The sequence below is a fragment of the Pyxicephalus adspersus genome, chromosome 5, assembly GCF_032062135.1.
Source record: "Pyxicephalus adspersus chromosome 5, UCB_Pads_2.0, whole genome shotgun sequence".
Lineage (NCBI taxonomy): Eukaryota > Metazoa > Chordata > Amphibia > Anura > Pyxicephalidae > Pyxicephalus > Pyxicephalus adspersus.
Genome location: NC_092862.1, coordinates 112004296 through 112028200, shown reverse-complemented (window position 1 = coordinate 112028200; position 23905 = coordinate 112004296). Strand labels below are relative to the sequence as shown.

At 37.8% G+C, this 23905-nt stretch overlaps 1 protein-coding gene and 1 long non-coding RNA gene across 6 annotated transcripts; one reads left to right on the top strand and one right to left on the bottom strand.

Moving 5' to 3' along the window:
- Window positions 1-88: 88 nt before the first annotated feature.
- Window positions 89-23604, top strand: BTD (biotinidase). Of its 4 annotated transcripts, none has more exons than XM_072412457.1 (6): window positions 89-196; window positions 5659-5795; window positions 13045-13213; window positions 14435-14660; window positions 19755-19904; window positions 22100-23604. In XM_072412457.1, exons 3-6 carry the CDS (start codon window positions 13206-13208, stop codon window positions 23264-23266), a joined length of 1551 nt encoding a protein of 516 aa, XP_072268558.1. In that variant the 5' UTR covers window positions 89-196; window positions 5659-5795; window positions 13045-13205; the 3' UTR covers window positions 23267-23604. The 4 variants fall into 4 exon arrangements, with proteins under 4 accessions (XP_072268558.1, XP_072268560.1, XP_072268559.1 ...); XM_072412458.1 differs by lacking the exon at window positions 89-196 and adding an exon at window positions 3754-3984; XM_072412459.1 differs by lacking the exon at window positions 13045-13213.
- Window positions 5091-10062, bottom strand: LOC140331429 (uncharacterized). Of its 2 annotated transcripts, none has more exons than XR_011920928.1 (3): window positions 9877-10062; window positions 9649-9796; window positions 5091-5775 (listed from the first exon to the last, which is right to left on the bottom strand). It is a non-coding gene; the product is annotated as an uncharacterized lncRNA (long non-coding RNA). The 2 variants fall into 2 exon arrangements; XR_011920929.1 differs by having other exon boundaries at window positions 9649-9769; window positions 9877-10053.
- Window positions 23605-23905: the final 301 nt, after the last annotated feature.

The window sequence follows — 23905 nt, the reverse complement described above, 5'->3', positions numbered from 1 at the left end:
CCGCACAGCCTATCAAAAACCTCGCTGCAGCATAACTCCGCCCACACACTACATTCTCCCACTGGAAGAAGGCTGGGGGCGTGTCGTTATAGTGTATTTTACTCTGATTGGAGGTATAGAACGCCCCGCTCCCTTGTTTGTGATAGGCGGAATTGTGCGGTCCAATGTCCAGATAGAAGCGTGTCAGAGGTGATGGGTATGTGTGCAGATAGCGATCTTTATGTATGTTTGATATGAATTTGTTTTCATTTTTACGTTCCGTTCGGTATCAGCAGTGAGTTGTAATGGTGGCTGCAGGTGTGAGGTGCACATGGCAGTACTTAGAAATGATTATAAGAAGGGTAGAGGGTGTTACCCATGGCAACCATCGTTCTTTCCTCATGTTGAGGGGCTATAAAGGCCCCTCAACAATTCCCTGGCTGTCATGGTAACCCATTTGCTTCTGTGTTCCTTTATTATGGCTCTAGCTGATTACCTGGCGTTGCCCGGGTATTTATTTATTGCAAGCTTATTTTATAGTCCAAGAAAAAGTATGAAAAACTATAAGCAAAAAGCACACTGTGCTGATCAATACATACATACATAGATGCAAATATAGCTCTGACATATAGCACAGCGCTGTACAAAGATGACAGGTGCACTCACATCATATTGTCTCAGTCATATGTATAGCAAGTTTGTTTGAAATGTCTCCATGCATTTCCCAGTGATGGTGGAACATACATACATACATATACATATACACATACATACATATACACATACATACATATAATTTTATATATATAGGTTAGGACATAGACAGGTTGTATGTTATCACTTTCCACATCTGCATACAATTCCTATGCATGGTGAAGCCAGAGACAAGCAGGTTGCATTGTCAGCATTGGTGGCTTTGTATTTATTTCTTGCAGTACAGGAGTCAATTATAAGCCGCACTGCATTTATTACACATATAAACTCTGCTGATACATGTAGTGCAGGTACATAAAGTGACCCTGTCACCATGGCTTCTGCCACTAGGTGGTGCAACACTAATAAATCACAGGGGATCCTGCACTATAGACAAGGTGGGGTCCTCTAAAAGTACGGCACCATCTATATCAGTGGTTGCCAACCTTTTCAGACCCACTAAATTTACCGGCTCCGGACCGCGCATGCGCAGGTAGCCATGTGTCACTCAAAAGGGAAGAAACTTCCCCCATAGTGATGTAATGATGCCAGAACCTGCCCACTTCCCTGAGCCTGCAATCCGTAGGGGGGACATGGTTTGCAGCTCTGGGCAGTGCGCCCCCCCCAAGAGGTGCAGCTCCTGACCCCGCTCGGGGGTGCTCCGGCCATAGCCACGGACCACCAAAATTTTCCCAAGGACCACCAGTGTTAGGCAGAGCACCGGTTAGCGGCCGCTGATCTATATCAATGTTTCCCAACCTTTATAACATGGGGGAACCCCTGCTAATATTACTAAATCAGATAACAGTACATTAGTGTGGTGGTCAGTAGGAAGGATGCCTCCTAGCCAAAAAGATCATTGGTGTCTAAAAGGCACAATTTGCTGATTGTTCCTCTGGAGGAACCCTGATTGTGAAACACTGATCTATGGGAATGTATTGGACCAGTGATGTGCACTACATGCAGCCTGACCAGGACTATAGGCAGCGACTGTACAAGGCTGAGCCGGGTGTAAGGTAAGTGTGCTCACATCAGTAGGTACACTGAAGGGGGTTTATATGGACAGTGGTGCCCCTTAAGTTGTGTTTGAAGAATATAAATGTAACAGATTGCAGATTCTTAGATGCATGTCTGCTTTAGTTTTCTCTTTACACTTGTTTACCTGTCCTGGAGTGACAACACTTAAGTGTGTCACTTCTCTCTAAACACACACAATAAGTGTGTGTTTAGAGAGAAGAGTGTTGTCACCACAAGACAGGAAATGTATATGTATAGCATATAGGGGAGGTAATCTGGGGCTGATAACACTGCAGGATGCACCAGATAGCACTTTATTTCCAGCATCCAGTATGAACTTTATTTGAGCAGAATAAACACTTTATATAAATAGACTAAAGCCTCAGAGCATAGTGACAGATGATGGAACGATTGCTGTGCATACAGCACAGTTCAGTTCTATGGAGAGGGGAGGTGGTGCAGAAGAATGAACGCAGAGTGGTCATTTCTGATTGGTCATTCAGCAGTCCACTATGGGAGATTGATAAATGACATTGAGGGACTGCTGTACACATGGCAGATTTTCTCCAAGACAAGCAGCACTGATTATCTGACATGTGTACGTAGCTTAAAGTAGAGCAACTAAGAGGAGGTCATGCTGCTAAAACCCTGAAAACCCAAAGTTCTACAACACTTTCGGGTAGTGTGAAAGCCTGACCCATCACTTCTCACACCTTCTAGTTGGCCAATAAAGACTCCTATAATAGAGATGGGTCAATAAGAAGGTGTGAGGTGGGGTGGTAAACTCTACCAATCAGGCAATATAGAGTGCTCTGGGGTTCAGGAGGTGCCATGATCGTCATGTGAGCATCTAAAGCTCCTGCAGGCAGGCGCCTTCATAATAATCCCATGGTCATTTTCCATTTCTTTTAGAAATGATGGGTGACACCTTTGGAATAAAACTGTGTCTAAACACAGACAAATTAGAGACCTTTCAGACCTGTGGTCAAAGTCTGCAGCTGGGTAGCTCCTCAGTGCAAAACCGACTGCTGCTGTGTTGCTAGGAGAGACAAACTGCACCAAACAGATTTGCATGCAGACCTTCAGGCTACAACGGATGATCAAAAGCAGCATATCACATATAGAAACTGCACTGTGATCTGCCACATCCATATGCAGAAAAATTGACCTAACATTTCCTGTCCACCTAGATGGGAGAGGTTGGGACTGCAGTTGAGCCCGTGGCAAAATGCTAGAGCTAACTGCAGTCTAAAATGGCCCTTAAATCCTCTTGTATTTGTGACTATGAAAGCCACTAACAGAATGGTGGTCAATCTTCTGTATATTGTACTGCTGGACTCCTGGGCCATATGTGGAAGTAGTCGCTGAAAGTAGCTGGACCAATATTCAGTATACTTGTCCATGCCATGTTGTTCTGTTGATAGCAAACTTTGTTCAATATGATGAAATGCTTTAATTACATCATTGGTTTATCATTATTAGAAAATAAATGATTGTTTCCTCTATCCAGAAATGTCATTGAAGATTAATATTATACAGTATTTATTTAGCGCCATCATATTACGCAGCGTTGTACAAGTCCATAGTCATGTCACTAGCTGTTCCTCAAAGTAGCTCACAATCTATTGTCCCCACCATGGCCATATGTCATTAACACAGGCTAAGGTCATTTTTTTGGGGGGAGGAAGGAATCCAGTTAACCCAACTGCATGTTTTTGGAAGCTGGCAGTAGATTCTTATAACCCATGGACTGTGAGGTTATTGCTGTCAATTATTGGTACATTGTATGCAGCACCACATTTTCCCTTGTGACCGCCATCCTTGTACACTTTGTTTTGACACCTCTGCAGAAATGACATTTTGATTCTTTTTCCAGAAGCAATGAGATGTGTTTGCTGCCCATTTATAAAATCAGGCCGTAGTATGGAGCTTGAAGTATATCATAAAGCTCCCTTTTAACATAGCAGAAAGAACATGGCTTTAAAAGATCACATGAGCAGGCTCTTCTTCTAATTTGTTTTATTTGTTATTCCCTGGCTTCAGGGTTCTGCAGCCACCTGAGCACTGAGCACACGGCTCACCCATGAATAAAATGAATGATAAAATACCAAGCAAATGAAGAGACACACACAATGAGTCTGATTTATTAAAGTTCTCCAAGACATGAGAAGATATGACTATCATAAGAAAACTGGGTGATCCAGCAAACTTGGAATGGATTTGCTCCAATTTTGAAAAAACATTTGCCAACTAATAGCAAATCATTGAGAGAAATACCAGGACTGTATTTGTGAGGTACTTGGCCTGACTTGCTGGCTTTATTACCATATTTGACTTGGAATATGCATTCTTATAAGTTGGAGAAACGTTCACCTGCATACTTGTTATTTATATATTAACTTCCCTGGCAGTAATCCCAAGTGTGGTTTGGGGTTTATTTTCAGTACAAAAAGTGGTAACCCCGAGCCACACTTACAAAGCTTACTGGGTAATCGGTGCCTGTGGCTTCCTCCAGCAATGCCCAGCATCTTCCTCCCCTGGCTTCGCCAGGCGTCTGTGTAACCTGGTGATGCCCAGCTGGGATCTGCGTCCCCGGCATGTGAATGTTGGTGACACAAGGCCAGGGGACGCAGATGCTGGCCAGGCATCTGCGTGCGAGCATGCGGCTGGAAGGCGGGACCAAGAGGGAAATTTTAAATTCGTTTTTTTTAATGTACCGCTTTTACATTTAAAAATACTTAATATTCATACCGCCAGGGAGGTTAAAGCAGATCCATCTTACAGCAAGGCTGCTGGCATCTTCCAGGTACAAAGATAGCTCAGCAATGGCTGCCTCCATTTCTTCATGATGTTTAAACTAGAATGCAAATTAATGTTTTGAAGTCTTCCACAATAAAAAGTTGATTCAGTCTGATGAAGCAGACTACACACCAGACAATTCAGATGGTTGGGTTGGCAGACAGATATTCATTTGGATTTGGCCATAAAGGGATGAGAACTTTGGATTGCCAAACTATGTTTAGGAAAATCACTGTCATAGAATGACTGTTAATTATTTTGTAGCAATTTATGATGATTTTTATGTCTGTGGACATCTCTAAACCAAATACTTCTAGCCACTCATTGTGAAAGAAATGTTCTATGGCCTGGAATGGATATACCAGAACAAATACTGTTTCAGTTCTGCTAAAATAAAAGTGTTTCTGCAGCTCAAATCCCCACAGCACAAATATGATGATTTAAAATGTGCACAACTCTTTCTTGATGTGCACATTTTCAAGGTCCAATATGGTTTCATTGATAGTCTACATATAGATACATTTTTGTAATGAAAACAAAATGTCATGTATTCCTTACAAATCAAAAATCTGAGTTCAAAATGTATAATAAAAACAAGAATGTAAAATTACAGTAAAGCTTTAATACAGCAGATGAATAAAAAACATGTTTCCAGTAATGTAGAATGTGAGAGAAAACACATGGTATGTACATGATCAATAATAATTATAGACAAAAGAATTAAAAAGTTTTCCAGCTTTGCAATGCTGGTCTGTTGTACATGTCTTGCTTTAAACTGATTGTGTTTTAAAGCTTATTCATGTGGTTATTTATCTATAGTTGTTATTGTGCAATCTTTTTTTTTTTTTACTGTTGCTGGAGAAAAAACGAAATGTATTTGTGTGTTTTTGGCTAACAGAGAACATCCCTGTATCTTAGAGATTTAACATATAAGTGAACAGTTGAAAATGTAAAATGCACAAAAAGCTGGTAAACAATTTTAGATGTTTTAAAAGTAGGAAAACCCCTTTGAAGAGCTGCACAAATAGTTAAACTATTTAGCAGATCATAGCACTATTACCCAAGCCACACACCACTCGGTTGCATTATGATGGTTTTTGAAATGGATGTTTTGCCAGGCGTTGTGAATTAGATGTCCGCTATCTCATTGTTATTCATGTATTGCTGCAGGTTGCTGTATTTGGATTCTCCATTATCTCTCAAGTCACTTTCAAGCTTGTCCTTGATTCCCGGATTCATCATATGTGTTCCTCTCCCGGTGATATATGACTTCAGGAATTTGAAAAACTGAGATGTAGATAACAATGGTAAGAGCAGAGATAGTATTGCATAAATTAAATTATTTTTCAATTGGTATTTATTTTAGCTATGAAGAAGATGAGGTTGTGAGTGTAATTAAATTATACAATGAAAAAATGAGAGGCAGCAGCAACCCTCTGAATTTGTTTGAGACATGCACACAGCTAAGAACATGGTCTTTTGCACAGACATTAAATGGCAACTAGTAACAAGTACAAAGAAGTAGCCCCCAGTATTTCCTGAGGGCTTCATATAGCTGATTTATGCTCAATTACTGACTTGTCATGTCTTGTTTTTGCAGAGCCTGATTTAATAAAGCTCTTGAAGGCCAGCTGGAGTGGATACACTTTCATCAGTGACTGGGTGATCCAGCAAACCTAGAAAGAATTTCTTCAAAGTCATTTGCTATTTGCTAGCAAATGTTTTGAATCCTGAACCATATCCATTCCAGGTTTCTGGATCACCCAGCTTCACTGATGAAAATGTATCCTCTCCAGAAGGCTTTAATAAATCAGGCCCTGTGTCTCTGGAGGCGGCCATCATGGTAAAGGCAGGGCATTGCTTCCTCATGTCAAAGCCTCCAGGGAGAAGATCAGTGAGCAGTACAATAGTGGCATCAGCAGAAGCTCCTCAATTAAGGAGTTTCAGGTGCACGTGATTGATTTATCATCAGAAAATATTGGTGACAATCACATTCACTGCTTTATACATATACCCCTAACATTTTCATAATTCTGTCATCTCTGAGCCACCTTAATTAAACAAATAGATGAAACCCTGTAAATAAATGGTTGCCCGTCTACTGGGAAGAAAACAAGGTAAAGGCAAACTAAGAAGTATTAGTAATACAGGGAGAGGCAAGTTTACTGGCAAGTTTACACCTAATGCCAGGTCTACTCAAAAATAAACACCAGTGGTTATTGTACATGTTTGGGTTTTGGGGATTCTCCTAATACCTAAATTACCACACCCATTGTTGGCCCACCCATGGGTAAGCTCAGAACTTTGGATAGTAAGGGGGATTTCTGCTAACAGTTTGAATTATTTAATGGTATTTGAAGTATGTTGTTACTGTTATGAGAGATACAGAGAAATACATGAGGTTCCTCACCTATTAACTTGAAGAACAAATATATCTGCTACATAACAAAATATTCTAGTATAAACGTCACAAATCCATCTGTATACTTTACATTTTCTCCAATGCATTACTAGGATATATAGCAAAAGAAAATGGATATAGGCAAAAGATATAGTGTAAGGAAAAAATACAGATAATTCATCCTAATATCCACCTAAATATATATATATATATATATATATATATATATATATATATATATATATATATATATTTTCCTCTATGAGCACTAAAAATGCATTGGTAAATACGATGAATGCGTACATATCTGTGATTTATATACTAGCATTGTCATGCGGCAGATATGTTCATTATTTTTAATGTCAATAATATCTTTTGAATTTGCTTTTATGAATAAATTTTATAATATTTCAATGATTGTCTGTATTACATTGTATAACACCATAAAAGATTCCTTGTGCATTCTTCTTTGATCTTGATTTAAAGCTGCTTGCTTGGTATTAAACTGTATTGATTCTTTATTTACTATATATATATATATATATATATATATATATATATATATATATATATATATATATATATATATATATATATATATATATAATGGGGTTATTTTTTGAAGCCAGGAAACACATACATACATAAATCTATTGACTATAATAGATAATATTTTTTTTTATCAAAGTTGGTACACTGGCACTATGGGATGGGAGTCATGTGGTTGGGTTGGATTTTGACAACATGTTAGTAATTTCTTTTGCTTAAAGGAGGCCAATATGATACCCCACAGACTGTGTTAAATCAGCTACTTGCCAGACCAGATCAGCCTGGGTTTGACATTTCTGAACCAGTTGGTACTCTGAGCTAAATGCTTCCAGGTTCATACCTAAGGGAAGAGATCAAGAGAGATCAAAGAGGTACACAAATCTTATGCCGGTCTCAATCCTGACACCGACCATGAAGGTCAGTACAGTCATAAGACTATATATTCATTGCAAAATATATCAGAATCCACCACCCACTCTGAGTAAAAACACAAACTTGTCAGATAACATGGCTTTCACAGTTGCATAATTAAAAATGCAGCTTTACTGTGTGTCTCTTCCATCTTCCCTAAATTACTTTGCTGGCAGTTGTAAATCATGCATAAATATGTGAAACTCTGCATCCCATTTGCACGTGTTTACCATATAATCATTCAAATGCATTAAATTGCACTTTTGCACTATTGACTTTGAAAAAGATGCCAAGATTACCAAGCTAGGACACCTTATTGCATTGTATTCTTGACCTTTTAAACATGTACTGGAGGAACCCCTTAAAATAATTTTCAGGGCTTCAGGGAACCCACAACTCATAGTACATTAGTGTGGTGGCCAGTAGGAGGAATGCCTTAAATTGCTGGCCATAGGGAATGCCATCCTTACAGATAGCCAAAAAGATAATTAGTTTCTGTTAATTTGGCCATAGATGCAAAAACTGCTCATTGCTCAAGGAACCCCTAGCAACCTCTGCAGCAACCCTGGTTGAGAAACATTGCCTTAATAAAATTCTAAGTCATAATTACACATATTACACATAAACCTGCATTTTTCCAACAACAGATATATTTTGTTTGCTCAGTACATGCAGACAATGTAACACCTGCAGGTATATTTTTTTACTTTGAATAAAGATCACAATACATCATTTTTATATATAATGTCTGACAGCAATTGCTAAATTTGTCAATAGCTAGCTTGCAAACACCTTACTTACTTGTATGTTTATATATCAGAATGTGCAATAATAATTTGTGATATTCCTCTTTATTCATATACGCCTGATAATCAAAATACAAACCTAATGCTTATAAAAAAAGGAAAATGTCCAAATCAACAAGTCACCTATTACCTTTGATATCCCTACTATGCCAGGGTGGTAACAAAACCACTTCAGTTTAGTTTTATAGGTGATTCCCATTATATGTTTTTGTATGAGCAGAATAGAAAAAAAGCAGCTGTCTCTAGATTATTATATCTCTAATCATTCTCATTACTATGATTATAGATTGATCCTGATTTACTAAAGAATACTAGCTGTTCACTTTGCAATGGAAATTGTAACTTGCCTTAGTGAATATGGTAAAAAATCACTTTGCAAAGAATATCCATTCATATAAAAAGAATTGAAAATTAAAAACATTTTAAAAACATACTGAATTTCTGGCACATGATTGGTTGATAGAAGGCAGCACAGCTTTAGCTCAATTACTAAGCTACCTAATGTTCCCCTTGCACTGTGAACATGCTTCTTCAGTAAATTAGTGTTGCTATTTTGAATCTAAATATTAGATAAATCATTTCTATATTCAAATATAATAGAACACAGTTCATACCAATTCTATGGTATTTAAAGAAAGTTTGTACTGAGTGACCTTGGAGGTTGCTTGCTTCATGCTTAGATAAGTAGACCTAGGTTTGCTCAGTACAAATAAATATTCTAATATTTAGATACAATTTAGATACAAAATAGCAACTCAACACTGATTTACTGAAGAAGCATGATCACTTTCCAGAAGGATTTTTTTTCAAGAAGTGGATTTTTTTTGGAAGTAGTTTCGCATTGGTGGAATACAATTTCCTTCAGTATAAGAACCCTTTAAAATTCCTTTCTAAATACTGCTGGAATAAGTAAGTAAAATATCTGACAATACTAAAAACATCAGACTGAAATCTACAATCCATTAAACATTAAAGTACTGAAACAGCCATTACCAAGTCCCTGTTGTACGGATTTCCCAAAGACTTCCATTCTCTCTCTCGGGATGACTGAGCAGCTACACTTGCAATAAGTAGAGATATTACATATGCTGCCACAAAATAAGTTTCTTTCATCCTGAGAAAAGAAATGTACAAATAGAATCTAAATAAACCATAGAGAATATAAAGAATCTCCCAACAGATTTTACTCTGTGTCTGGATCCCTCCCTGATGGTTTCTTACCTTCTGGAAAAGGGATGCGTTGTCCAGCACTTCTTCCCTGTCATCTGCTAAACAGAGTGACAGCCAGATTCACTGACTCAATTTATATGCTTTAATGGCAATCCGCTTCCCACACTGAATATGTGTGCAGATGAGCCGTATCAGTTGACCTGCTTTGTTCTCCCACAAATAGAGCAGCAATTACAGCCCATTGAGAATGTTATGAAGGATTCAGGGTGTACTCGGGGGAATAAAAGTAAGTTTTATTAAATGTCTTGTTTGATAAAACTTTGAGAGGCCACTTGTGTTTGGAGAGGTGCTTCACTCTTACGTCATAGATGCTATTCTGAGAGAAGGCTCTTGTAATTTTACTAATTTTACTGCTAGCAAAATGTATACTTGCGTATTTAACCCACGCAACTAATGAGTTCAGAAAAAAAGGCACCATGTAGAAGATTTTTGGAGAGCTCCAATGGTCTTTCCACCCAAAACAAAATATATTTATGTACTGACTTCAAATAGAAGTGTGGATTCCATACAATGTAGACACAAGATGTTTTTTTACACATTTCACTAATAGATGTTTTAGTACTTAGATATACATTAACCTTAATCTACCCCCATGGTGCTACAGCTAGTGGAGACCTTCATTGTGCTTCAATCAGAAGGACCAACCAGTCTACTTTAATTTGATTTTAGCACAATCAACTGAAGCCAGAATCCAGAAAGCGTATTAAAGGTCCACTGGCAATTTACAGTGTAACTTCATCTATTTCTTTATATGCTATGAATAACAGAATTTGGACTTTAAGTGGAACTAAACTTGATAGTGAGCTTCTGCCATAATCAGAAAGTATGTACAGTATACTTGCTGATTGTAGCATGAAGCAGCTGCCCTGCAGTGATGACAGGTCCAAGACTTGTCATTGCTTCATCTTTGGAAGGCACCTACTTGGCCACCAGCTCCATGGTGGACGTCTGTGAAAACAGTTGATACTCTTCAGCAACTTGTACCCAGTAAATCCAGAACATGTCTTACGGAACATATACACAGATAATCCACATATAGTGGGAACAGAAAATCTACCCATGTACAATCGGTGGATTATTTGTGTTTATGTTCCGTGAGACATGTTCTGGCTTTACTGGGTAGCTGGAAAAACTTAGGGTGGAAAGAAAGGGAAAATCAAATATTGTATTTGAAGAGGATGGGAAATACCTCTCCTGATGGGCATATGTAGAGAAATGATATATGGTTATATAATAAAGTGAAACAGGTCATTATTATACATCAAGAAATAGTTTTTTTTTGCTGTTCTGGTCTCTTCCCCTTTTTGGTTGGTATTTCAGAGAACAGTGTGAACCTGTCCACATTCACATAAAGTGGATAAATTGTCTCAAGAGTGGTTCCTGAGGAAGCTGATCCAAGTCTGTGAAACGCGTAGAACCCACTGCAGAGTGGGACCATTGCACATCATATGTTCATGTGCATTGATTTTAAATTTAATATATATTGTTTTTATTATAATAAATATTTGTTCAATTAGTGGGTGTGTTGGGTGCCTTAAAAGTCTTTTTTGTTATTATCTCTCTTGGTTTTATTGTAGGGTTTTTTTTTAATGTTTCCATCTCTTTGTGACCTAAAGACAGGGGCTCTTTTAAAGTGTAAATGTTGGCATCCCAGGAGGACAGAGGCAATATTAATATATATATATATATATATATAATTCACATTGGTTTTTGAATGACAAAAAAGGAAATGTAAATTACTTCTATATTGTTGTTAAAAAAAGTTTTTTTGCTGGAGTTTGGCTTTAACATTTTCCAGCTACTGTACTTTGGATCTTCTCTCCCTAAGTCTTCCTCAGAAGTGTCCCTTGCATTTTCTTTGAACTTCTAATTTTTGTTAATATTTCCAGATCATTACAGTTCCTGCTGTACTCCAAAGCCACCAGCACTGCTGCTCTCATTCATCCAATGCAATGGCCATTTACCTGCATCCTTCTCCTCCTGGCCATTCATAAAACACACAGCCCTGGCTTTTTCGTGGCTTCTTATGTGTACAAGTTGAACTAATAAACAAATCTCTGCATTTAACTAAAAGAAGTAAGAATTCAATAAAAATGTAAATTTTCCTTAGAAGGAAATGGGCTAAAACCCACTCCATACTCTATTCAATTCTAACTAAACAAGAGACCGAGCAAGTGCAGAAACTGTGCTTCTACACTTCATTTTTGTGATTTTATTATTATTTTTTTTTTTTTTTTTTTTGTCCCCCCCCCCCCCCCCCCTCTTCTTCTTAGGAAACGGAATAGACCAATTTAACTATTGACCTTCAGGAGCTCGTTCATGATGGCCTGGGCTCACAAGTATTAGGTTGCAAAACCCTGAAATAACATAATTATGAAAAGCTAACTTATGAAAGTCACATCCAACTTACTTTAGGGTAAACATGGCAATAATAGCTAAAATTATCTGGCTGAAAATACACTTTAATATCTTCTTAATAGCACAGTAACAATTTCTTACTGGATGTTAAGAATAAGAACGCCAAAACACAATTATATTTGGTATATGAGTCTGTAAGATAAGCAAGGACAAGAGCAGCTGTTCGGCCTTAAAAGAAGAAAGTTCTGTAATAAGCACTATAAATTATACCAAACTCTTGTGTTCACCAGATGGAAACTGAAGTGTACTGTACATTGATAGCTAACCTTCTCCAGACCATTTTGACATTTTACAGATAATAGTGAAAGATTATAAAGTACGTTCTGTAAGGGAAATGACATAGAACTGTTTCGTGTACAGAGGAAGTAAGTGTGGGTCATATTCATTTAAACTTACTTTAAGAGATTTTAACAACTTTTCTCCAAACTTAGAAAGTTTGGGTTTGCATTATGGTAATGTTATTGCCATTTCTGCTGATTTTATGAATCCATGTATATTTTTATCCTATACTTGTTGTAATAGAAGAATATTGGAAGTAAAATAGAGTTTAATAAACAATAATAGGGCAGTTGGAGGACTGGGGTAGAGCACATGCTAAAAAATAAAAAGAAATTGAGCAACATTATGGCTGATGGCATTTAATACGGTCAGTGTCAGTCTTTAAAAAAATGGTTAAATAGTATCAGTTCTTCAATAACATAACTTTAATACCCTGTTTTGCCTGCTTTGCTGCCATTTTAGGATATCTCAAAGCAGCTAAGAACATTTGCAAGTAGCCACTACTGTGTAGCATGGTTATCACTGGATGACTGTGCAAATGCTGCGGGGGCACAGTGATGTGTGATGAATGATGTAGTAAACACTGGCAAGAGACAACATCCTCAAAATAGAGCAAAAATCCAATGCCCAGGTTAGCACATTTTATAGAAAAGGAATAGTTGCATACAACTTTATTTTCCATTCTAGCAGGTTGAAGAGTGATAGCAGAAAAGGTAGGTGGGTTTTTGAGGAGAGTTGGTGTTGGCCAAGTGATTCAGGGGCTGATCAACAGGAGGTGGACTTTCCAAACTCCAGACTCTCCTACAGGCTTAGTAGGAAGTATGTAAATACTGAATGTGGGGCAGATTGACCTCTACTTACTGTATATCCTCAGTCTTTTAGGTTTATTGATGCTGGGTAGAAAAGACCGAGAACATCTAGTGGTGAAATTGAGTACAAGCACTTCTGCATACATCTTTCATACCAACTCTTCCCCCTCCCAACTCTCACCCCCCCCCCCCCCCCCCCCCCCCCCCCCCCCCCCCCCCCCCCCCCCCCCCCCCCCACTTGATCTTACTACTGAACCCCTGAATCATAACTCTGTGAGATCTCCTCCTCCTTCCCACACACACTTAAATCACCTGTTCTGGAATAGGCACAGGTTTTTTCTTTTTTTTTTTTCTGAAGCCCTACTACTGCAAATGTTGTTTGGCAATATTAAAAATATTAAATAAAAAATCTGGACTTTGACACCCCCTCCCCACTATATTTCAATTTCACCACTAGATGTTCCCAGTCTTTTGGACCTAGCATCAAAAAATCAAGAACACTAAGGTTATACTGTAAGTACAGGACATCACAGACCACGGTGTCTGCCCTTGATGTTAATGCAGATGATAGAGAGTGCTCCTTGCTTTATGAAGCATCAAGGAAGAGGATATTCCCAGCCTAAAAACATCCATTATTTGTTTTGTAGGGCGGTTGACTTTACTGCTGAAAATGGAGAAAATCCTCTTGATTAAGTTTATAATCTGGGTTTTCATAGTTCTTATCATTCAGTTTTCACAGTGCCACTAGATGAGACTGCAGCTTTATGTTATATTACCATATGATTTCCTGCATCCCCCAGAGAACCACAAAGGCTAGTGCTCTATAAATGAATATCAGCATATTTGTGGCTCAGATTTGGACTACTATAGAAAATCAGAAATATAATTTTTCAGTATAGGAGCCCTAAGTGCTCAGCTGCAATCTTAAGCCACAGATGACTGCAGACTTTATATCTATAAGCAAAAATGCGTTTAAAAGTAAGTTTGTTCTTATTTTCTTTTATTCTTATTTTTCTTTTTATTCTTATTTTTTTCTCATATAGTATTAAGATGGCCTCTGTAATTATCAGACTGATGATCCAAGCATTCCTTTACTGTTTAATGGTCCAGATTGGCTTTGGAATAGAATATTATGTGGCTGCAGTGTATGAACACCATTCAATACTAAATTCCAACCCTACAGCTCTGTCTGACCGAAAATCGGCTCTGGAATTTATGTTCAGAAACCTAGATATTTATGAACAGCAGGTGAATATTGCTTCAAAAAAGGTGAGTCATTTTATTATTTTGAAGCATTTTATATTGATGTCACTTGTAGTAGATTTCTGTTTTTTAGAGTCTTAAATACCTTTCAACATTTAAATAGTCTTGTATTTTAAATTGTCACCATCCTTAAACATACACATTTTTTTGGTAACCACCCGGTTGTTTTTGGGTGGATACCAATGTGTTGGGCACAATAAAATTGTTCAAAATAATCGTGCATAATCATTATTCATTTGTTTTCTAACGACTATTATTGCACGTGTGTACCTAGCTTAAAGCCTTTTTTTAACACGATCACTTTATTTCAGAGGCTAAAAAGTAATTGGACAATTGACTCAAAGGCTATTTCATGGGCTGCTGTGGGCAATTCCTTTGTTATGTTATTATCAATTAAGCAGATAAAAGGCCTGGAGTTGATTGAGGGGGGTGCTTGTATGTGGAAGATTTTGCTATGAACAGACAATATGCGGTCAAAGGAGCTCTCCATGCAGGTGACACAAGCCATCCTTAAACTGCAAAAACAGAAAAAACCCATCCGAGAAATTGCTACAATATTAGGAGTGGCAAATTTACAGTTTGGTACATCATGAGAAAGAAACAAAGCACTGGTGAACTCAGCAACCCCAAAAGACCTGGACGTCCACAAAAGACAACAGTGGTGGATGATCGCAGAATCCTTTCCATTGTGAAGAGAAACCCCTTCACAACAGCCAACCAAGTGAACAACACTCTCCAGGAGGTAGGCGTATTGATATCCAAGTCTACCATAAAGAAAAGACTGCATGAAAGTAAATACAGAGGGTGCACTGCAAGGTGCAAGCCACTTATAAGCCTCAAGAATAGAAAGGCTAGATTGGACTTTGCTAAAAAAAAATCTAAAAAAGTTCTGGAAAAACATTCTTTGGACAGAAGGCGTGGAACAGCTCATGATCCAAAGCATACCACATCATCTGTAAAACATGGCGGAAAACATACAGCCAAAGCAACCCAGGAGTTTATTAAAGCAAAGAATTGGAATATTCCTGAATGGCCAAGTCAGTCACCTGATCTGAACCCAATCGAGCATTCATTTCACTTGTTGAAGATTAAACTTCGGACAGAAAGGCCCACAAACAAACAGCAACTGAAAGCCGCTGCAGTAAAGGCCTGGCAGAGCAATAAAAAGGAGGAAACCCAACATCTAGTGATGTCCATGAGTTCAAGACTACAAGCTGTCATTGCCAGCAAAGGGTTTTCAACCACGTATTGTTAGAATTATTATTTTAATTTGTCCAATTACTTTTGAGCCCCTGAAATGAATTGATTGTGTAAAAAAAGACTTTAATTCATCACATTTGTATGCAATCTTTTTGTTCCACCCACTGAATTAAAGCTGAAAGTCTGCAGTTCAACTGTATCTTAGTTGTTTCATTTACAATTATTTATGGTAATGTACAGAACCAAAATTAGAAAGTTGTCTCTGTCCAAAAATGTATGGACCTAACTGTATGTCAAAGCCAGCCATATTTGCAAATTACATGTATTCGCTGTGCCTACTGTTTTGTAGTGCTGTACTTCACTGTCCCTATCTGAACCAATAGACTTGTAATAGATTCAGATGACATAACCTAATATTATTATTATTATTACACAGTATTTATATAGCACCGACATATTACGCAGCCCTTTACAAAGTCTATAGTCATGTTACCAACTGTCCCTCAATGGAGCTTACAATCTAATGTCCCTACCATAGTAATATGCATGCTTTTGGCTCATTACAAAATCACCCATAAATGGAAAACAAGAAAATAAATATTCTATATTAAAGTATGTATCTAATTATAGGAAGCAAAGTAGTAGATGAGGGATAAGCCCTTAAGGCTACGCACACACGTGCAATAGTCCTCGTCGGATAATCAGCTCAGGGCCGATATCGGACAAGAATCTGGCGTGTGTACCATGCCCGTCATCCATCGTCCAAACGACGTCCTGGCGGATCCATGGACGACGAACGATCTTAGTAGAAGTGCTGTATATGCTGTATATTCATGCATTGTGCAGTTGTTAGTCATCGGAAAGGATTGTGAAAGTTCCTTTCCAACAACAAATATTGCACGTTACATTACTACATTATTACAATAATTACATTATTACTACATTATTAAATTTTCTATTGAAATCAATGTAGCCTATGAGTTAGCACAGAATGTGTAAAATAAGTGATGGTGTTTGTATATTGCCGGATGTACACTATGATTTTTCACTAAATAAAGGCTAAAAAACTTTATCTCCACAAACTCATTTTTCCAATAACCCTATATAGTGAATAAGGTGGACCATCCCAGAGCACCTTTAAAGAAAGTCCAGAATGGCAGCTTCCTTACTGTTACATGTGGCGGATTTCATCCAAAAACTATATAAACGGTCCTTGGTAAGCCATCTACTAAATGCTGCATAGGCACGTATACCAGAGTACTGGAAAACAGATACCTCACCGACTTTTGGCCAATAGCTACAACGTGTGGCAGACATCTATGCTATGGAAGTAATGATAGTGACCGGAGACTGAAACGCAGAGAAATTCACACAAACATGGTTTTATTGGATACAGTTCAGTACTACCACAGAATACAGTTTGATTCTATGACAACAGGCTGCCCCTAATGACGAGGAACTGGCCACTCAGAGCCACTCAATGATGGCATGGCCCAACTACGAGTGAAATCAATATACAGCCCCGATACCCTCCACCCTTTTTATCACATGTCTTAACCTACTAACTTGACTTTTTTCTATACCTTCCTACTGCTTTATTCTTCTCTGTTCTGTTTTTCCTACTTTAGAATTAAACAATTTTTCAAAAATTGAGTTAAAACATTTCAGATGGAGTCAAGTGTCAAAATGCTGTTATTATTATTGTACCAATGAACATTATGAGAACTTTGTTGAGAATTTTGTTTGCCTGCTGTTAATTTTCTTTTTTTTTGTACTGTATTTATATTGAAGATATGGCTCAAAAAAAAAAAAAATATATATATATGTATATATATATATATCTCAATCTTTATTCAAAAAGAAAAAAAAAAAATGACAGCTTCCTTTTAGGGCTGAATATGAGGATTCCTAAACACAACCAATACCAATAATGTAAAAATAAGAAATGTAAAAGTTATGAAAAAGCTATTTTTTCAGCAGCATGAATCGTGTACTTGCTAAAGACATGCTATATTTACTCTTGTGGTGTGGAATAACTGTTGATATTTTTGTATTCATCAGTTTTTTGTTGGAAAATGCCACAGTTAGCATGAAATTCAGAAATAACTTATCTATACTTGGCTCATAACATGGATAGATTTTATGTTCCCAGCTCTATTTTCTTGGAACTTTAATGTGGGCATATTGTACTTTGTGCTATAAGCCCAGCTAAATGTTACATGTTTGTCATCAACAGAAACAGACCATGGTCCCCAGCCAGTAAAAAAATGATTATCGCATAGAGCAAAGAATCAGGATGAATAACTCCGCAGTAACACAAATAAAGAAACTTATTCAGACGTCCTAGTATGTCTGATGTAATCATTCCATCCTGGGACTGATTGTTTTAGTTATAGAAAAAATTTAGTTTCTGGGTCTTATATACTTTTTAAATGTACTTTTTATATATTTCATATAACGTATTTATTTTACAAATACGCATTTAACACCAGATATCTCCATGGTACTAGTGAGACATTTCTAGGGGTTTTTAAGGAGGAAAAAAAATCAGCAGAAGCTTCTTGCTTTCGGACTGTTTCTCTTTAATTGTAAATCTGTACAGTGATATACTGAGCAGTGGGAGAGAAGGAAGGGGAAAAGTAATTCTTTTGATGATTCAGATGTGCATGTGTGTGTTATCATTGCTTGAGCTATTTCTTTAAATGGTTTTTTTTTAGCGGTTAAGATTACATTACTGTTAATGAAAAAAAAGTAAGGCAAATAGCATGAACTTGAGTCACATCATCATTGTATGTGCATCATTCTTATATCACTTTATTACAAAGGAGGGATGGTAAATTCTATTGCATTTATTATTAAGCTACCCTGAGGCTAGTGATACAGGGACAGATCTGAACATCTGTAAATATCAGATCAGATTGACCTTTCAGTTCACCAGATGTGTGGGCAGCATGGACATTAAATGGCTTTGCACCACTAAGGTCAAGGTGCACATCTCAGTCATGACATTACCGTGTTTCCCCGAAAATAAGACCTACCCCGAAAGTAAGACCTAGCACTATTTTGTAAACCTGCCCTAATATAAGACCTACCCCGAAAATAAGACCTACCCCGAAAGTAAGACCTAGCACTATTTTGTAAACCTGCCCTAATATAAGACCTACCCCGAAAATAAGACCTAGGAGAAAAAGAAAATAAAAGCATTCATACCAGTAAATTAAAAAAGTATTCACCGAGACAGCTCCAGATATCTGATCCTGCGTGTGTGTCTTTGATGCTGGCTGCAGCGTGTGTGTCTTTGATGCTGGCTGCAGCGTGTGTGTCTTTGATGCTGGCTGCAGCGTGTGTGTCTTTGATGCTGGCTGCAGGGCGTGTCTATTCCTGAGCCAAACTGAAAGTAAAAAGCCTGCACACGTGCCCAATAAGACATCCCCTGAAAATAAGACCTAGTGTGTTTTTGGGAGCCAAAAAAAATATAAGACACTGTCTTATTTTCAGGGAAACACGGTATTTACATTGAGTTTGCATGTTCTTACTGTGTTTGAATGTTTTTTTTTTTTTTATCTGGCAACACAGTTCCATTCACATCCCACAGAAATACCTGTAATGGTACCCCCCTCCCCCCAAAAAAAATGTTATTAGACTGTTATGGTAATGACTTATAACTTTTAGCAATATTGGATTGTGAGCTCCTACTATTCAGTGCATGTTGATAATATTACCGCCACCATTTTTAGCAGCGTTGAATGACTAACATCGTACATCTTCACAATTTAGTCCTCCAGGATTCTTATATAACTAGTTCTCTGTAAATTATTCTGACATGTCTATGCTTCATCCATAATATACACCTCCTTCTGTAATGTTCTGAATATTAATTTTCCTTGTCTGTGGTTCCAGGGTGTCCAGATCATTGTCTTTCCTGAAGATGGAATTCATGGCTTTAACTACAGCAGGATGTCGATTTACCCATACCTGGATCTCCTTCCTTCTTCCTATTCACTGACATGGAATCCTTGTCTGGAGCCAAATAAGTTCCAAGATACAGAGGTGATTATAGGGAAGTCACCCAACCTCATTTCTCTTCTATGAGAGAACAGAATGAAATGGGTTTTGGTGGTTTTTATGGAAAACACCTTTGTTTCCCTACTCCTGTAGCTGTTCAAAATGTATATATATGGGTCAGAATGACTCCAGTGACTTTGTTGTAAGTGACCTGTCTTGAATTATCGAAGTCTAGAGAAGTGTTAGGCTGGAGAGTAGTTGTATGGTCAGACACGTTTTAACCATCCTTAGGGTAAAAGATCTTCTTTGTAAACATGGCTCTTTATGTGACAAGTAAGGGTTGGGGACAGGAGTGGATAAGACACCACAGGGTAGTGTCAGTGTAGGTTTATCATAAGGAACAAGGACTTCTGATTTGTAGAACCTCTTGACATCAACTGGTAGTCATATTGGTTTCTGCTGAAAGATCTGAGACTGTCATCTCCTGACTGTAGGTACTTATTGAGACCTATACAATGGCTTGGCATCACCAGGTTAATAGGAAATCACTTTCCCTGTATGTATACAATTAAATAGGGTAAAGGGGAAAACCTTGTCTGCCATCGTTGTTTTCTCTTAGGAAAACAGGGAACTGTAGAAAGCTGCCTCATATTATGAAGACTAAAAGCCTGGTATTGTACAGGCTGTAAACACACTTCACAAGCTTTGATTTGGTGACAGCATGCTTGCTGATATCATTATCAACATGAAAGGGAGTAAGTACTTTACAAGCTCAATGAGTTTAATTGGATGTTGAGTATGCGCTGTTGGTTTTGTTTAAGTAAATATAGATAAAAGAGATACAGACAAGCTCTCATATTCTGTGAAAGGATCTTAGGTACTTTTTAGTTCTTGAGCGCCAGCATTTTTGAGACGTCTTTTTAAGTGTAATCATTAGAGAATCTTTAACCTTTAGATAGATATGTATATTCCTAATACATCTAGTGTGGCCCCTGATGATTAAAAATTGGTGTAAATCCATTATTTTAGTGAAGTAAATGTAAACACTGATGAAGCATCCACTTTGTATTGTACTTCCAGTTGCAGTTTTGATGGGCTATAGCTGGCTTTGCTATGCCCATAAATTGAAAATACATTTTAATCTGCATACTTTCCCCCACCATCAACATGCTAATAACATGTTTGAATACAATTGTTCTGTTTTCTTGCATATCTTATTTCAGATTCAGTAATGCCATTAGTGCTTTTGCAATCTGCATGCAATGCAGGCAAATAAGGACTGGCTAAGTGCTGTAAGTAGTTTCCTGAGAAAACATTACAGCTTTCAGTGCACCTCCTAAAAGGTATCTGTCCCAATGCAAGCAATAGGCTGGCTCTTGGAAGACATTGTGCAAATATCAAATTGACTTAAGTGAATGCAGGGCTGTAGTTCCTAGGCAGACCACGTTTGCAAGGAGACAATCCTAGGTAATGGCCATCCTTGCAGCTTCTATAGTTGAAAAAAGCTGAATTCCAGGGAATGAAAGAGGAAAACCAGGGACAGTCAGGAGGAGGAGGGATGAGTTGGATGATGATGGAAATGAAGAAGGCTCTATCTAATTTCCTACTTCTACATTGAGAAGGTCACAGTGTGCAGTAAAGTCAGACTAAGCATTTTCAGTACAGAAGAGCCCTATACAATGGTGCAAGACTAGAGCTCAGCTTTAAGGGGCTCCTAGACATGAGCTCATAGTCACAGTTGTAACACTTTTTTGGCTGAATCATTTGATGATTCTGTATTTATGAGGAGGAACGCAGCAGCCCAGCAAACAAGACTATAGTACAGAAGACTTGTCTGACCATTCGTATTTTCCCTGGCCCCCTCATTCTTCTATTGCCCTCACTTGTACCACCAGAATTTTCTCTAGAGGACACAAAGATGGTTTCATTCTCGTGTATTCTTCTTTATTACTAGTGTTATCCCAGGGGGCAATATTCTTGACCATTAAAATATAAACAAAGATTAGATTTTTACCTTCTGACATCTTTTCATCAGTAATTTCTTTTGAAATCTGAAGTCCATATGTGTTTTAAACACAAATCAGATTATTTTACAAAGATGTTATTTCCATGCAGAAGATATGTCATTTATCTAGATTTTAGTTTAAATATTAGCCAGATTACCCTGTACTACATTAAACACATTCCTGACAAACCATTACTTGTTTTTCATGTACTTTGTCCTCCTCTATCTCACCCAGGTCCTCCAGCGGCTTAGTTGCATGGCAAAGGAAGGAAGGATGTTTGTGGTGGCAAATCTAGGAACAAAAGTGCCCTGTGAGCAAGAGGACCCCAAGTGCCCACCTGATGGGAGGTACCACTTCAACACAAATGTTGTGTTTAGTGACAATGGCACATTGATAGCCAGATACTTTAAACAAAACTTGTATTTTGAGTATGGTTTTGACATCCCTCCACATGTCCAACATGTCATATTTCATACCCCCTTTGCCAGGTTTGGCCTCTTTACTTGTTTTGATATCCTATTTTATGAACCAGTTGTGACTCTTATTGAAAAATTTAAAGTAAAACACCTCGTGTACCCAACAGCTTGGATGAACCAGTTGCCACTTCTGTCTTCCATTCAGATTCATAGAGCCTTTGCCACCGGGTTTAACATTAATATCCTAGCAGCTAACATTCACCACACAACTTTGGGAATGTCTGGTAGTGGAATATTCAGTCCATTGAGCTCTTCCTACCACTTTGACATGGGAAGTGAAAATGGTCAATTGATCATTGCCAAGGTTCCAGTGGATCCATCAGAAGAGCTGTGTCAAGGAGATGAAGACTGGGGCTCTGTTTTGAAGAGCGAGACATTTGAAGACAATGTCATCTATACCAGTTCTCAGTCATGTCATTCAGAGGATAGGAACGGGCATTGTGGAGGAGGAGCAGCAGGGGAATATGGTTCATTTAATGCCGAGATGATGTATGACAACTTTACATTTGTCCCTCTGAATACAAGTCAGGGAACCATACAGGTGTGTGGTGGGAAACTCTGCTGCTATGTGACATATCAGAAACAAAATTCAACTAAAGAGTTGTATGCTCTGGGGGTATTTGATGGTCTTCACACTGTTCATGGCCAATATTCTCTTCAGATTTGTGCCCTGGTAAAATGTGGGAGTCTTAATGCCACAACGTGTGGACAGGAAGTGACTGATGCAAATGGTGTCTTTACCTTTAAGCTTTGGGGCAATTTCAGCACTAAGTATGTATTCCCCATGATTGTTACATCGGGAGTCAACTTACAGCTACCTGACTGGTGGGGCTGGAAAGATAACCATTGTTACATGAGGAAAAAGACAATGGATTTAGGATTGGTGACAGCAGCATTGTACGGGAGATACTATGAAAGGGACTGATCCCAAAGGGGTTTTATTTATAAACTATTCACCTGCCAGTTCAGCCATATTTCAGCTGTTTATACATTAGAAAATTCAGCATTTACTATTGTGACTGCTGTACTCTTGTTATAATTGAAATCATAAGGATTCAAATAGCTGAGCATTAAAAAACAGCAGAATTATTGGATGAAACATTTAAAAATATAGCCTTAAAAAAACTAATATGGTGTTACAGACTTGTATTAAACTATTGTAATTACAATGTAATTTATTGTTTAATATTGCTAGTATAATGGCTAAAATTATGATTCTAAAATAAAGTGGAAATCCATTGAAAAACATTTTTTTTACTACCAGGAAGTGTCAAAGCCTTTTTTGGAATATGCCAAGGGATTTCAGGGTCCTCAGGGATACTCAAAGTGAGCTAAAGAGGCCAGGCTTTTCTGAATATGTTTTTATATGACAATGAAGCATTCCGCATAGCATGAAAATGGGTCCATTCATGGATTTGACAACTGTAATGGGACATGGAGGTGCTTGGATATCATCATTGAAAGAATTATATGTGGAGTGTGTACATTTTAGGAGAGGAACATTGTGAATCTGGAAAGTTAACATCACACATGTACCCACCAACAATGTAACATATGTGAATTA

What these genes read in the sequence shown, in the direction of transcription:
- BTD (XM_072412457.1), top strand. An exon ending in TGAATATTGCTTCAAAAAAG is followed by an intron (nt 14,661 to 19,754) that starts GTGAGTCATTTT and finishes CTGTGGTTCCAG; the next exon opens with GGTGTCCAGATCATTGTCTT. An exon ending in ATAAGTTCCAAGATACAGAG is followed by an intron (nt 19,905 to 22,099) that starts GTGATTATAGGG and finishes TATCTCACCCAG; the next exon opens with GTCCTCCAGCGGCTTAGTTG.